This window comes from Coloeus monedula, assembly GCF_965178545.1.
Source record: "Coloeus monedula genome assembly, chromosome: 5".
NCBI lineage: Eukaryota > Metazoa > Chordata > Aves > Passeriformes > Corvidae > Coloeus > Coloeus monedula.
The window spans coordinates 6,596,546-6,612,848 of record NC_138785.1 but is presented as its reverse complement, the minus strand read 5'-3'; the positions used below and the strand labels follow the sequence as shown (position 1 = coordinate 6,612,848).

Genomic DNA, 16,303 nt, shown 5'->3' with positions numbered 1-16,303 from the left:
ACAGGTGAGGCATCATCCCCAGCCAGGCTTATTATCTAACCAAGAATCTTTTATCCTGCATTTCTAAGTTGAACAATGCTTTAGAGAGGGTTTTTTTCTCTCTCCCAGAATCACATTCCAGCACCCACCTCTGGAATCCAGAGAGCACAGCTGACGTGCACCCACTTGGTGCCACTCCGGGTGGGCTTCATGGCGCCGCCCTTCTTGGGGCACAGGAGGCACTTGGGCTGGACGCCCAGCGCGCAGGTCCGGCACAGCCAGCTGCCCTCGGGCACCTTCAGGATCCCGTAACACGCCTGCACCCCCGCGGGCAGCAGAGGCAAAGAGAACAAAGCAAACACCAGGTTGTTTCTCAGCTCTTTACACACAGCCTCTCAACTCTCACAGTTATTTTTACTCGGAGGGAAGAGTGCAGGACAGCAACTAATTAAGAGCCCATTTGTCAGAAGACTGCGTCTTTATGGAGCCCTCTGTCCAAATTCCTATCAGCTTTAACATGCGTAAGTTTCAGGTTTGATGTGATCGGAGAAACACTACAGGTCCGAAAATATCAACTTTACTCTGCATATCTTGTAGGATAGTCACTTGTACTTACAGCTGCATATCACTGTACTAATGATAAAGCACCCAATTCTTTGTCTTTAGTACAAAAGCAGTTAAGTAACACATGCCAGAAAATGTGTTTCCTGCTCACCAGACAAGTTTTTCCAAACACCGAATGACAACAGAAACTTGTTAAAGCTGGGAAGGAAGGACAGGCTGATAGGAAGGCACCTGCCACAGTAAGAAGCACCCATGGAAACAGATAGGCTAAAATTGTATCTCTTCTTTTACCTTACGAAAACTTCTGAACTACCACAGAAAGGTGACACATAGTAGTGCTTCCTTAGCAAGGCGCAGTAGGTTCTCTGTTAAGTTATCTGTAATAAACCCTACCTGAGTCCCTTTTGGAGAAGTTTCTGTTACCACCCTACACCCTGCTGCTGTGCCCGGGCCACCGTACCTGGTGCACACAAATATTGCATTTGTCACAGAACACCATTTCATTGCCATCCTCTCCATCTGGAGACTGACAGACGTCGCAGACAACGTCCTCATCATACTCAATCCCAAGCCCTTCTTCCGTCTCGATGGCGTGGTTCATGTTATCGTAGCAGCGCTGTTCAAACTCCTCCATCACCCTTTCCATGGTGTACTCATCCAGCTCCAGCATCCCTGAAAAACAGGAGCTGTTCACTTAAAGAAAAGAGTGATAACCATCACCACAAACATCTCCACCTTTTTTGTTTAACAGCTGAGCAGACACAGCCAATCCCCACATGGATGCATTTCATTCCTAGACAATCATGTCTATTCCAGCATAAACCACCAGGGAAACTGTAAAAAGAACGTCAAAGTTGTCTTATAACTGTATTAAACTAACAAAAGTGGAGTATCGAAATCTTTCAAATTCTGAGAGAAACTTTCAAAGACTGATTCTGGCTTCCTGGTCTTGTTCTCAGTTTTCCTTCTGGGACAGGCACCATGTATGGCTTTTGCTCCAATTTTGCCATCCAGATGCTGACGCTTTGATGAAAGATTTGAAAGTATTTTGAACCAAAAGTGATGGAGCAAGGGGAGAAAAATCAATGACAAAATCTCTTATGATACTAGAAGCAAATCTGCAGTTTCTAACAACAGGTATTGGTTTATCACAAGTTCCAACCCAACAGGGTGCAACCCCAGCTGAGGTGTCCATCAGACCCTGCTACACCAATAAATTAATTTGTTTTAAAAAGTGAGAAACGTATCTGAAATAAATGCAACATCAAATCTAGGACAATAAATAAATGCAATATCTAATCTGGAATTTGCTCTTTTCCAAAAGCATCCATCAGAAAATTATTCATGACACACAGCTACAGGCTGATTATGTTGTGGTATTGTGTAATTCAGATTTGTTTTGAAACAGAAAGGCCTCCCCTTCCAGGTAACTCCCCCAGTTTATATCCTGGGCATGACCTTCTATTGTGTAGAATATCCCTTTGGTCAGTTTGGGTCACCTGCCCTGCCTATGCTCCCTTCCAGTTTCTTTTGGTCACCTCCTCACTGGCGAAGTCTGAGACAAGGAAAAAAAAGCCCCTGACTTAGGATAAACACGAACCCCAAAACATCAGTGTGTTATCAACACCATTCTCATTACGAATCCAAAATACTGCACTTGTAATGGCTACTGAGAAGAAATTAACTCTATCCTTGCTGAAACCAGGACAGACAGAGAGGAGATGGCTACCTCAGGATGGGTGTTTTAACAAGAAAACTCTCCTTTTAGCCCTTCCTGTGAAAAACTGAGCCAAAAATTCTACAAACGAAGAATAAAAAGCCTCTCTAGCTCCTCCAGATCCGAAGACAAGCACTCCACAGAAGTAAGCTTCCCTTACTGACAGGTAAATCCTTGCAGCAGAGATCAATGCATCCCATACTACCCAAACTGAGCAGCTGAAAGGCAGCAAGAGGGAACATCCAACATCCTGCTGATGAAAGAATTTTGCCCTGCAACCCAGACCTGCTGCACCAGCAAAGCAGATGATGGCAGGTTTTGCACCAGCTTGCAACTGAATTCTGACCTCACAACTGTTCTCACTTTGTAAGTGACCCTTGGGGACATGTGATTGACTGACTGCGCATTTGCAAGGGTCACAGCACGGGAAGCAGGCACTGCAGCTCCCGTTCAGAGGTTTGCAGTCATTCTTCTATGGACACACTGTACCTTCTCAGTACCTGAAGCAGTCCAACAGGTATCAAAGAAAACACAGGGAATTCATGGCTGCAGGGACACCATAAGGAAGTGCTCCAGGTGCAGATCAGGAAGTTGCTCACTTTTCAAATGTCCATTTGTAGTATCTGTAGTGTGCAGTGTCTGACCAAGCACCCATGTACATGTTTCAAGAGCCCCAATGTGCTGCCTGGCACTGACAGGAGCATCTCCTTCCCTTTACATACAGCAAAACTGACTGGGTCATGATTTAGAGCAAACAAACTACAATAAACTACACCAAAACATAAGATCCAACAAATCCTAGCTGTTCAGTGTGCCATGTGCAGCATGTACTTTTAAAGGTTATGCTGGTGTAGCAGAATGGCTACCACAGGGCTTCCTGCAGAGGTACAAATCTTCCCCTCTTGTGCTGCTCACATGCCACTGTAAGAGCTCTCTTTTGGTTTTGGCACAAGACAGACAGACTGGATAGGAGGATACCAAATAAACAATAAAAAAAGTGTTTTTCCCTTGAGGAAAGCTAAGGGAACTTGCTGCTGCTGTTTTCCTGAAGATAACTGGAAAGGTAACCTAAACTCTGGAATCATAAACTGAAATCCTCTAAGCCCAACACAAAACCTGAGCAGGACTGATGTGAAATCTGGAAAAAAACACCTGGGTAAGAGACCAGGTCAAGACATCATCTGTTTCTTTCATGTGTTGGTTTAGAAAGGAGAAATAGTTACAAATGGTCATTTTGTGGTTTAGCACTTCTTCAGCCATGCCACCTATGGGCTACAGCCAGGTAAAACATGTTTGACTAAACTGCAACCCAAAGCAGGGAACTGCCACAATGCCAAAACAAAATCCAGAAGTGTTCACCAGCATGTCCAAACCTCTTCTATCTGGCACAGCACGATTTCCCTCACCCAAACAATGTGGTAGAAGTTCTGTGCTGACTTACATCCTATTCAGGAAATCCTCTCCTGAAGCACTCACCACAGAAACACTCCAGTTCACCCTTCTCCCCTGTCCTTTCCCACACACAGCCCATTCTGCAGAAAAGGGAACAGCTATTCCCCTTGTGCCAGCTCCTCCTGCTTTGGAACTAGAGCACACAGTCACAGAGAGATTTGGGAGCTCCCTCCAATAAATCATTGCAGGAATTCCTTACTGTCCCATTCCCTGTGCCACTCAGCTGGCACAAACCTGCCAAACAAGTTGTCTTGTCTATCCACACTGCACACCACTACCTAAAATGATGACACAGATTTGTGATGAAGAGAAAAATGAATAAACTCGAAAAACTACCTCAGTGGTCTATCTGATGTTCTCTTTGAGAACCAAAATGGCAAACTGGGAACTTTGTGAGATGAAAAGCAGCAGAGAAAAGACCAAAACATGTGGTCAGATTCTGACCAGGTCTAAGCAGATACAATGCAGGAGTTATGAAGGCATCTATCTTAGGGCTTAATCACATTCAGGTCTGCTTTCCCGTGGCTACCCCAACTCATAATTACTATCTCCTCATACCTCTACTGTTTCCTCCCACTGCTGCCCTCCCCGAAATTATTCTTAAGATTGCCAGCTTTAAAGGGAAAAAAGGCAACAAATCACTCATTGCTCACCCATTTCTTTGAATTCTTCATTGGCAAGTTGCAGCCATGCTACGTCCACATCATTGAGGTCATAGCGACACATGCTGTCTGCCAGGGTTCGAATGTCAACGTAGCCCAGCTCGGGAGGCTCTGCGCCTGAGGAAACAATGTATTTCCTGGGACGCGTGAAGGTGACGGCTTTTGTCTCGGACACAACTCTGAAACAGACACACAGGCAGACATGAGGTGTGCCGGGCTGCTGAGAGGCTCGTCTCTAGAGAATTCAAAATGCTTTACTCTAAGCGACTAACAACCAGCAGCAGCAGCCACCTAACCATCCCAGCAACCACCTGGCACCACGGAGATGGGAAAACAGTTCCGTGCTCTTCCATAACAGATTGGTGGTAGAAGAACTTAACTGGAGTCATCCAGAAATTCAGTTCATTACCAGAATTCTAAACAAAATTACATATTAGAGGACAGAGCTGTGCTTCCTCTTACCTGAAATTTCTATTCGTTTAAAGCTAAAGCAGGAACACTGTATTTACATAGTGGCTGCCATATACACAGATGTTAAACTCTGGTTTAAGACATTTTTTAAATCAAATCTGTTTAACTAAAATACTGACAACAAGAACATTCAAGGAGAAAAGAAGTATTTCCAGCTGTGGGAGCAGAGGACATTGTCCCTTCTCTTAGTTAACAGCACACACTGAAATTGAGCTTGGATGACACCCACTTCACAACACAACCCTGGTCCCTCCAGGAGCAACAGGCCACACTGCCAAATGTGCGCCTCCTGCAGTACCACTGGAGATGATTTTTCGGGGTGCTGCAAAGGAGGAGATTGCAGCACTCTGTGTTGCCACAACTCTCTGCTGGGAACAGCCTAAGCTCCACAATGAGCAGGACGGCCTCCATCCTCCAGTCTATTCTGCCCCCATCTGAGGTCCCGTGTGTTAACTCCTCCTAGCAGAAACCCTGATCTGCCATTGCTGTATTTGCACAAACAGATCTCAGTAAATCCTCTACCTCTTTCAGTCTTCTGCACATCCCTAAAGCTTTCCCTCTTCTAGCTTATTTCAGACAACAATGAGAAACGATAAGCAAGAGCCAAATGCTGAATTTGGGGCTTCTGAGGTGCTGTGAAAAAATACAAATGTGAATGACCTTGCCAGCCTAACTGCACTGCCCTGTTTCTGGTAATACTGCACAGTATGAAAATGTTAGACACTACTGCATCTTCACAGAGAATGTACTTTAGACTGGGCACTGCTCTTCAAATCTTCCTTATCATAAATTCCTCCCAGAGTACCTCTCAATGGAAATCATAACCTCTGGGCAGCACCCTGCCACAGTAGTGGCACAGAATAAACAAGCATAGTGACTCTGACTTCAAAACAATTCCCTTTCCTGGCTTCATTTCTGTGATAGAAAGAAGTAAAAAAAAAAAAAAAAAAAAAAAAAAAAAAGGCAAAGTCTTACTACACACTGAAAACCATTCAGCTGCATTGTCCATCTGGCCACGTGTTTACAGTGAATCACCACACAGCCTCACTCCTTTCTCTCTCCTGCTCATCTGCCCTCACCAGTCACTACCAGGCCACACCTTTCATTTGCTGCTATGTTCCTTGCATCAGCTCCCTGTACAGCCTTGGCTTCTATCCTACACCAGCTATGATCTGTCTATTGCTTATTCCATGTACAGAACACCCTCCCTTCCCTCCCAAAGTCAGGAACAGAGCAGTTCTGCACTCCAGCAGCACCCTGGCAGGGCTCTCCAAGTGTTCTGTGAGGGAGCAAAGAAATAATCAGGCATCAGTGGGCCCCTCTGACCAGCAGGTGCTCAGCAGCAGGACTACACAAGATAGCTCAGCAGCTAACAAGGAGTGGTGCCTGCTGTGCCAAAACCTACAACTGTAGATGCCTTCTTTCCCTATCTTTTCACATCTTAAATTTAGAGCAACATCTCTACTGGCCCTTGGCAGAGAAAAGCTCTCTCCTAGGTGAGTACCTGGACCTGCTATAACCACTAAACCACCTCCCTGACAGACACAGGGCAGTGATCCTCTGGGAGGTTTTTCCTCTGCTCCAGTCCACAGGTGTCCTGGCCCTCCCACAGCCTTGGGAGATGCTGAACAGAGAAATCAGTGAGGAGCAGGCAATGTGAGTGCACATGTACTCTGTGTGTGTGTGTTTGTCTCTGCAGGGACTGGGAGAGGTCAGTGTGGAGCAGGGAAAGGCTGTGTTCCCATGTTCTAAACTGCAGAGCAGAGAGCAAAATGCCAGGTTGTCCTTCGAGCTCTGGGTCCAGCCCTTCAGAAGAAGGAAGGACAGGGTTTACCTCATGTGCAGATTAGGTCCTCATCGTACAGACCTAGGGGGGCACTCTGCAGGTTGCTGCACAGAACAAAAACAACACTAACAAATATTCCTGTAGGCCCCCCCCCCCCAATCCAAGGTTAGACCTGACAGATGCAGACCTAACAAGAAGAAGTCAGTGTACCATCATCATGAATTTTTTGCTATGTATTAAGGACTGAGCTGTTGTGGTCCCACTAGCACTGGTGGGTCGTTTGGTAATGACTTATGGGCCAGCCTGGACTGACTCAAAGAGATCTAGAATGATTAAATGGCAAAAATCCTTGCTCTTATTTTCTCCAATCCCTAGTAAGCATAAAATGGGCTGCAGCACACTCCTGCCCTTAGAACTGCAGTGTTTAATTTGAAACAGGAAATAGTATCTACGTGTAACAAACATGGCAAGGAAAATAAGGGGGTTTTGGAAAAGAGGTAGAAAATCTCACATTATTTAGTTACATGCACATCTGGACAGTTCTTAAAACAGACGAAATGTTGTACAATCAATTTCTTGGGTTAGTAAATGAAATCGCACAAGAAAATAATACGAAAACAAAATAAATGCTGTGTTTTCTCTAGCCCTTAAGCCTGGTTTGTCCAGCTGTTCCTTGAAAGGAACCTAAGACTTGGAAATAAGCAGAGGGAACACCAGACAAGGGCTCTTCCGGCAATGATAAGTGAGCTCAAGTCTGGCTTAAAAATGGAAGCTATTTTTAAGGTTCTGTCATCACACTCCATGCTAGTGTATTGCCAAAATCAGTCCTCTGACATTTATATTTCATACAGAACAGGCCTGATTCTTGACCTCTCTGACCATTCAAAAAGGTGAGGCAGGTTGCTCTTCATCTCTGAGAATCAAGACCTTCCTAGCTGGGCACTGTGCAATAAAGCTCAGGAAGCCAAGGCAATGTAGACATAAGCTGCTAGCACAAACGTGTGTGTATTTGTTCACATTCCTCCAAATTATACCTGGCTACTGGTTCTGGGATGGTCCCTGGGCTAACTGGCACCTGAACTCCCTTTTCCCACTCCTGCCTCCAGGGATCTGCCAGCACATAGTATTCATCAGGGTTCAGCTGGAAGGAGTCATGTAACTTCATGGCAGTGATCAGGTCCGTTCTGAACACCTGCAAAGAGAGTGACCAAGAGAGAAAAATAGAGACACTGACATTTGATATTGACACTCTATGATTCACAGCTTCAGGGTAACCATGGAGCACAGTGTGTAACAGGGTCACTGTACCACCAGTGCACTAGCCCAGCCCACTGCAGAATAAAGTTTAGCTTCATGGCAGGGAAAGGGGTGGCTGAAGGCACAAATACTGACAGGATGACTTTCTCTAACTCCACTGGTTCTCCTCCTGCACTGGAGACATAGTTCTAAAAGGTGTTACCCACTTTTACCTCCACAGTGGCTGCAATAAAAGCTGCAGGAGCTCTGAGTTGTAAAACACCAGCACAAGGAAGATTCGTTTTTGCTCCAAGACTTTTTGGTTTTTTTTTTTTTTTTAAATTGTTGGAGCTCTGACTCATACGAAGACATTCTAGAAATTCCCTGTAGTACAAATAAAGGCATGACTCCACCATGACCAGCTGCAAGAGGAAATTCTAAGGAGATGACTCTTTGTGCAAGTGCTTAAAAAAATAACCCAAAAGATCAAAAAAATAAGACCCAAACTGGAATTCTGGTGGCAGTGCCCTGTTCAGCACAGATATTATTCAATCAGCTACAGACACCTCTGTGTCACAGCTGTTATTTTACCTTGCCTTTGCAAAGGCATCCAGCTCTAAAGCCAGCAGGATGCTTGGCAACCTTTGGGCTAGCAGCCATGAACAAGCAGCCGTGCTGTCTTCAACAAGCCACAGAATGCAATAAAAAGGGATTCACTCCTGTGGCAGGCCTGCTGTGGCACTGCTGTGACAGCTCCAGCCTGCTGGTGTTGCAGAAAGCCAAGAGTGCTGCTATCACAGGCATCCCAACTACAGGCCTGCACTTGCTGATGTGAGTTCCAGCCCTTCCCACCCCACTCCCTGCAAAAGGCAAGGCCCTCCTCACCTCCACAACACTAATTTGTAACTACTCCATGCCTCATTCAAAGGAAAGGGTTAAAAAGCAACCAGGTGACAGAAAATAAGCACCACTAGGACAAGAAAACTACAGGTAGAGCTCCCTGCAGACTTCTCAGTCTGTGGTTGTCAGAATCAACATCCAGCAAGCCCCATGCTGCAGCTACAGAGGAAAAGACTCTGGGTTTTCAGAGCAGTGCTCCAAGACTCCCTGACGAGGCTGCTAAGGGGGCAAAGTGACCCATCCTCCCAGCCCCAAACCAATGGCCATGCTGTTTGCTCAGCCCCAGCCTGCTGCTGCATGTGGCTGAGGCAGAACCAGATGTACACAGAGAGCTAACCAGGCAGGCCTCCCCAGGGCAGCCACTTCTGTCATCCACTACTCACACACCTGAAAACCCCAGGATTTTTGGGAAGGATTGTAGTGTATCTGATAGCTAATTACACTTCTGAGAATCTTTTCAAGTGTGATTTGCCTTGCCACACTGCACACCTTGAAGCCTTTCCTCCCTCCCAACATACACACACTATCCCACTTCTGTCTGTGTATGTTTCTGTTTCCACTCCGGTTTTGTCATTAAAATAGCATAAAATCATGACATTTTTCTTAACGCTTGTCTTGACATGTTCAGAAAAACTGCCAACATTAAAAAGTAAAGAAAAATATTACCATATGAAGAAGAAGGTGAACGCTGGTAATGAAATATAATGAAATGTTTTAAACAATTCAATTACAAGTCCTGTGAGGCTTCAATCAAGAAATGAAAAGTAAGCCACAAAGTAAATGGGCTCACAAAACAAACAAGCACAGCTGGCCTGGGGATTCTGCACTTTTAAGTGATTTGACTTAAAGCAATCAAAAGTCAAATTAAAAGACTAAAAATATAAAATGGGACACAAACCTTGCTCAATCTCAGAGCCAAAATAACTCAGGCTCTTGGATAAATTTGTCACAAAACTCCCTCAGAAGCAAAGCTAACACAGCACCTGACAGCCAAGAAACTCCTTCCCAGGCCAGTGGCCCCGTGACACCATTCTTTCTGCTCTAGCTGCTGATGCAATCGGAGTGCCTGGAGGAAAGCAGAGCTTACAGAAGTGCTGGCTCTCAGACGCACTGAACACTTCAAAGCTAAAGGGTGAAACCCTGGCCACACTGAAGTCAATGGGAATTTTGCCACCAACTTCAATGAGCACAGGATTTCACCCGGGGAATTTACCAAGTGTCACTCTCCTGCCAGCACGCTTCTCCTGCTGTGGCGAGCAGGGACAACAGAAAGGGGGAAAGGTTGTGGAGCAGAGCTAAAGGGAAGTACAAGAGAAGTTCATCCAGAGTGAGAAAACATGAGAGAACAGCACAAAACTGCTAAGATTCTGACAACAAAAGCAAGGTAAGGGAGAGAAGAAAACAGAAGCATGCAAAAAAAACAACAGCAAGGCTCCTAATTATCTCAGATAATTTCTTGATAGCCTTTCATGAGGTAGCTCTCAAAAGCAGGCATAAGGGGCTACTTCTAAGGGATGCACAACTCAAAAGATAACTAAGGAAAACAAGCCTATTGCTAACAAGAATAAATTCACCAGGGATCTCCACATTCACAAAAAAAAGGTCTTTAAGAGCCAACAATCAAAGGAGTTTAGAAACTGCCAGTACCAGGCATAGTTCACACTGAACAAAGAATGGGATTCTCCTTGTGAGAACTCTTCTCTGAGACTTAAGTACACTGTCATTAGGGAGGTTAATAAAGCAGTTTTTCCTCAACACCACTCACTAATGCGTCAGGAACACATGTACTGGGCAAGCACAATAAATGAGAAATTCCATCTCCCAGAGCTAATTGTTTCTTTGCAGCTTCTACAAAGTCTACAGTGTAGTATTTTGCCTGAAGACAGGAAGATTCAGCAAGAACATTTCCAAAGAAATGGATCACATTTTGTGTGTTACTAACAGCTGATCCAACCTGGAAAGTTCAAAGATTTTTATCTCCCCTGATAGTATTTCTTCAAAGCACTAGACGAGAGAGAACTGTCAGGAAGCAGATTTCTAGTTTGACAAGCACTTTAGCAAAGATCACACACACCAAGCCCCAATACAAACTATGAAATAAATGCGCCTAATGTAAATTTCCACTGTTCACAAATCAAGCTGCAAATAAACCCTGATGCCTAAAATAGCATAAGAAAGGCTCTGCAGCTATGCTGAATGGGTGTCAGACTACAACAAAATTCACAGATAGAAACTGGTGGTGGCAGTAGCTGTGCCAACAGCTGAACTCTCTGATCTTCGGGGGAGAGAGGAGTGGGGAAGAAGGGGTGAGGGAGGGGAAGTATGTGCCAGCCAAAATGTAGCATTAAAAAAAAAAAAAAAGTAAATCAGAAAAAATTGATCCATTACCAGAAAACATGTATGTATATATTTTGTACAGGTACTTTGACAGATGTAACAAAATGCAAATCAAATTCCAGAAATACCTCAGAAGGTTTCCGGTCTTCATCTCTGGAACACGAAGTCCTACAACGCCGAGATCTGGAATGCTGGGACCAGGTAGACAGACCTAGGATACAGAAATGATAATTTGCAGGCTTCTGTGACAAACCTCCAGGAAACTCTTTCAAAATGAACCAGAAAATAAAAGCCACTCAATCCTAAGCTTCTGCGATCACTCTCCTGGGTCTGTTTTGTTCCTCATTTCCTAACTGAGGTATGCCTGTACTGGTTGCACTGCAATTACCTGCCTTCCACCCAGCATTCCAAAAAAGCCACTTCATAACATCCTTCCCCCTGAGCATCAATAAATGACTTACTGCAGATTAATAACTGACCAGGAGCTCTGCCAATAGCCTGGGATGTACTCTTTGAAGTTAATGTCCTAGATACCTACACTGGTTACCTGATTTCTGCTGGCGTAAGCCCCTGCAGAATGAAGCACACCGCCACACACACACACAGCAGAGCCCAACGAAGAAGCTGTTGTCTCTTCTCCCAAGCAAATCTCCCAGTGTGGTTGTATGATTTTTGTCTGCATAATTATTCACTACATTCCAAACAAATTATACCTTTTTTGCCTTGAAACCGTTTGACAGAGTCTCTGTCAGCTTTCAGAAATATTGTAACAGGAAGAAAGGAAAAAGAGAAAGAATCTGCACTCCTTTGACAAGATCGTGCTTTGACACCAGAATATATTATACCTGTGAAAATCAACTAATTTCAACACAGAAAGATTTACAGGTACAGCAGGTATTTTCCACTGCCAACTACACAGCAGTAAAGGAAAAAAAAAAAAAGCCAATAAATCCTTCTGGGTTGCAGAGATGAAGGACTTGTACTAGGTCCACCTGATAGGGAAGCTAAGACCTATGTTGTGAACTCTGAAGGATGCAATCAGAATTTGAAAATCTGGGCATTAATTGTAGACAAATTGAAGCAAACTGATGCAAACGCCTTCCCACACCACTCATTCCTTCACTGCCTGTGCACAAACACGGTAGGAGTTAAAAGGGTAAGGCTACAGTCTGTAAGAGCAGCACCACCCCACAGCAGCCAGCAGAAACCTCTTGAGGATCAGAAAGCACTGCTCAAAAGCACAGGATGGGATAAGTTCTCTATGAAAAAATTTAAAAAATAATTTTAGAAGTGAAGTAACTGTTCAAGGCTTTCATTGGAAAGATATGACCGAATAAGAAGTCATCAGAAGAATTCATTACGTTTTAGTTATCTGTTTGTCTTCTCTTTTCAGTTAGTGATACTTCAAGGAATCTGCCCCAATAAAAACTCTCTGGAACACAGCAATGAATAACAAACATTACACATAATATGCATAATGGTCAAAACTGAAGCAATGTTCACAACAAATAGCTGAAAATCTTATCTCCTGAGGTAAGAATACAGAGAGGATCATTTTAAGCAAATGTTAGTGTTTTAATATAAAAGACGGTGAAGTTATGGGTACTCTTCCTTCTTTATATGAAGGGAAAAAAAGAAGAAAAAGAAAGAAAAATAGTGACTGACTGCCATTTATTAATCTGTGACAAAAGCCAGACTCCCAAAATCATTTAACTACCCTTCCATTTAAATGTTCCCTAGAAAACTGAAGAAGAAACACAAGCAGGAGTATGAACTTCTTGTGAGGATCCTATCAGCCCATCCCCAAACTCACCTTAAGGTCAGAAGGGAATAAGTAAAATGCCTCACAAAAACTGGGAGATATACAGCTAAAACGCATGACAAAAAACCCCAGAATTTTTCCCTGCAATGTAGCAATGTAAATATTAACATTTTAACACTCAGACAGATGTGATTTCTTTAATCAACAGCCTCCCTAGAAGACACAGACCACATACATACCCACACAGATTAGCATTCAGTTCTCATGGGTTCTGATATTTTCCATTGCCAAGACATTAATATCTGACCAACTAGCTGCCACTGAGGTGTTCAGCGAGTCAAACCACTGTGCCAGCAAGTCAGCACCTGGAAATTTCTAATTCCTTTGTGGATCTGAGTGGTTTTGTACAGTGTTGGACCTGGAAGAGAGAGATCCTGCACACAAGATAAAGAATTAAGAACAACAAGCCATACTGGCAAGGAGAGTTTGATTCAAGTTTCTGTGAGAGATGAGCTGGTGAGTCTGGCAGCTTTAAGGCAGTTGTTCCCAAGGCAAGCATCTGGCAAAATTAGTGTAGTGGCAGTGTGATGTACTTCTGGGTCTTTACCAGTGTCTTTTAATTCAGCTCTGATGACAATTTATCATAAATTGAATTTAAAAAGAGTATGGGCTGCCTTTTTTTTTTTTTCCCCTCAATAGTGGGTATTATCAGATGGATTTCCAGGTCTCTCTCATGCCACAAAGAAGCTACAAAGGTGAGGAGTAAACCAATCCCTGCCATATCATCCATCTCCATTTCTTCACTGTGTCATCTTACACATCAGAACAAGTGTCTTAAATACACACTTCTATGTCCATGTACAAAAGGGTTTGGTCACTAGATTAATTAACTATTCCATGTTATGCAAAAGGGTAACTCTCATCATCAAAACTACAAGAGCCTCACTTTAAATTATTTTTTAAGTGCTATATGAAAGCACACTGTGTAAAATTTCCATGCATAAGAGACAAACACAGCCAGCCTTCTTCAGGATCCTCAGTTATAATGAGTGATTTTTCCATGCCAACTACCTCGCTACACCGAATAAAAAAAGAAAGTTTCTCAGATAGTTCTGTAACAGACACATCCTTGCACATAAAATTGGTAAATGCACAGTGGAAACACTGTTACTGAAGAGGCTGTTGGATTTTTCTGAGTAGTGTAAACTCCATAATACTAGCAGAAAACGGTGGAAGAATTCCTCATGGGACTGAGGTTTTACTAGACACTGCAGCTAACAGATGACCTTTGGCAAGGGCTTCACGTCAATAGGGAAAACATTTACTCACTGAATAAACAAAGCCAGACTATAAGCCTTGAATTCATAGAGTCAAACAGCACCACTGCTTAGACACGAAAGTAAGAAATTGGAGGAGCCAGCCAAATGACAGCAAAATATTCAGCCCATAACAGTATTGCATCTAACTGCTTTTGAAATCCCAAACAAGAGTTTCAATTCTGCTTCCGTCACAGCTAATGGCAAAATACCCCTGTCTTTACCAGGGCCAAGCCCAGGACACTGAATTTCCCAAAGCTGCTCTCATTAACAAGCCATCCACCCACTCTGCCTACACCAATAAAAGTGCAGGAGGGAAATGAAGGATGTTATTTGTCTATTAAGCATCTTTCCCATATTTTCATTCCTATCCAGAAAAGGGACCTCACTGAAAGCAAAAATTCACAGGCCGTTACACCTACTTCAGTGGTTAATGATCTGATTTGTACATCGTGAGTGCATGAAGTAAGAACCATTCCTGGATTCTACAGAAGGAAGAATCTGCTGTGGTCAAAACAAAACACAGGATTCAAATCAGCTCTTCTGTACTATAAAAAGCACATGAAGCTATTTCAGTTATTTTAGAAAGATTCCAGACACTTTTTGCCACAATTATCCTCTTTTATTAAGTATCCAAAATCACCGTATTCACCAAATTTTCTGAGAACTAGCCTTAGTCTCAAACTGGATTAGGATCACCAAGACTAGAAAAACAACTAAAGATCAAGACAAGAGTTAAACTCAGTTTTGGTAAAATAAAATCTAAATTTTGAAAAAAATCATAAGGCAAGTCTGAATCACTGGGATTTGGAATATATAAAAGTTCTGTAAGGTACCATTATAAACCTCATAGGAAGAATGAGTTTCACAGCAGATGGAAAAACAGTGAGATGTTAAGAGAGCCCATGCTACCATAAGCCATGTGAGAAACAGTGAACATGAAAAACACAACTCCAAGGCATGAAGCCAAATAAACACATTCAAAACATGCACTTCTGTCATTGTTAGACATCAAAGATAAAAGGTATCTTATTAAGTGTTACATAATCACACAAGTTTAGGATGAACACAGTAGCCTAGTCAGCATCACCACTCTCAGAGACCAAGATCATTTAGATTCTTTTACAGTCCAGATTCTTTCAGACGACCGAGGTGTTTGTGTGTTTTAAAAAGATTTCATCACTGAGAACAACGGGAGAGGGATCACACTCTTACTACACGTTCTCAGTTTTCCTTTTGCCTTTATCTACTTAAGGACAAAAAGCAAAAAGAAATCCCAAACCACTAAAAAGATGTAATCCTCAGCAAGGGAGGCAGAGCTCTAACACACCACGGGTGCTGCAAAGGACTTCTCAGACTCAAACAGGAATTTTTTCTGTTCCCCAAGGCTGCTATGAACACTTCACACTGTAAATACAGTGTTTTTATAATACCGCCACAGGGTGTATGTAACACACATGCCTCCTGATAATAAAAGAAAGCAATCAAGGAGTGTGCATTCTTTTTCCCTATTTGTGAAGAACACAAGCTTCCCAAAAGGAAAAACTTAATCAATTTTAACTGCATCATTTTATTAAATGATCTGTCAAGAACACGTTTTCATTCCAAAAAAAAAAAAAAAAATCCAATCAAAACAGAAAATTGCTTGGAACCAATAAAACAATTCAAGCCCTGGGGGAATTCTACCCCACAACTAACACACTGCTCAGCATGAGCAGAGAAGTCTCAGCTATTAGGTATCATGCACAAGGCTGTTGTAAAGCCACCTGTAAGGCACCCAGCTGTGTCCCTGGAGAACCACCTGCTGCTACAGCCTCTGAACACTTGGAAGCCTCAGATGACTGCAAGCACTTCTCCCACCATAAATACACTCCTGCTACCTCGCTACACCACGCAGCACAACAGAGCAGAGCAGCCCTGACACGGATCTATGTCTGGCTGTCACTTCTGCTTAACACTGGCATTTCCAGATGCCTATGCTGCTCTGCAGCTCACTCTGAGACCAACTAGGTGCCGCTGCCAACGCTGTCAGAAAGATCTGCAGCCTGAGGAGAAAACAGAGGTGCTCAGTCTCCCCATTTAGTGCCTGGCCCACTACTCCTTACAGCAGGGGCACCATGT

The 16,303-nt window shown here is 43.4% G+C and overlaps 1 protein-coding gene across 3 annotated transcripts in view; it reads right to left on the bottom strand.

Moving 5' to 3' along the window:
* JADE1 (jade family PHD finger 1) overlaps nucleotides 1-16,303 on the bottom strand; it is a 42,953-nt gene that overhangs the window by 9,116 nt on the left and 17,534 nt on the right. For 2 of the 3 annotated variants that reach the window (XM_082281393.1, XM_082281394.1), the window contains exons 3-7: nucleotides 11,233-11,315; nucleotides 7,666-7,823; nucleotides 4,366-4,553; nucleotides 1,004-1,215; nucleotides 129-296 (exon numbers count right to left, since the gene is read on the bottom strand). In XM_082281393.1, coding sequence (XP_082137519.1) covers nucleotides 129-296; nucleotides 1,004-1,215; nucleotides 4,366-4,553; nucleotides 7,666-7,823; nucleotides 11,233-11,315 — 809 coding nt within the window. The remainder of the gene's footprint in view (nucleotides 1-128; nucleotides 297-1,003; nucleotides 1,216-4,365; nucleotides 4,554-7,665; nucleotides 7,824-11,232; nucleotides 11,316-16,303) is intronic. The other variant, XM_082281395.1, reaches the window with a different exon arrangement.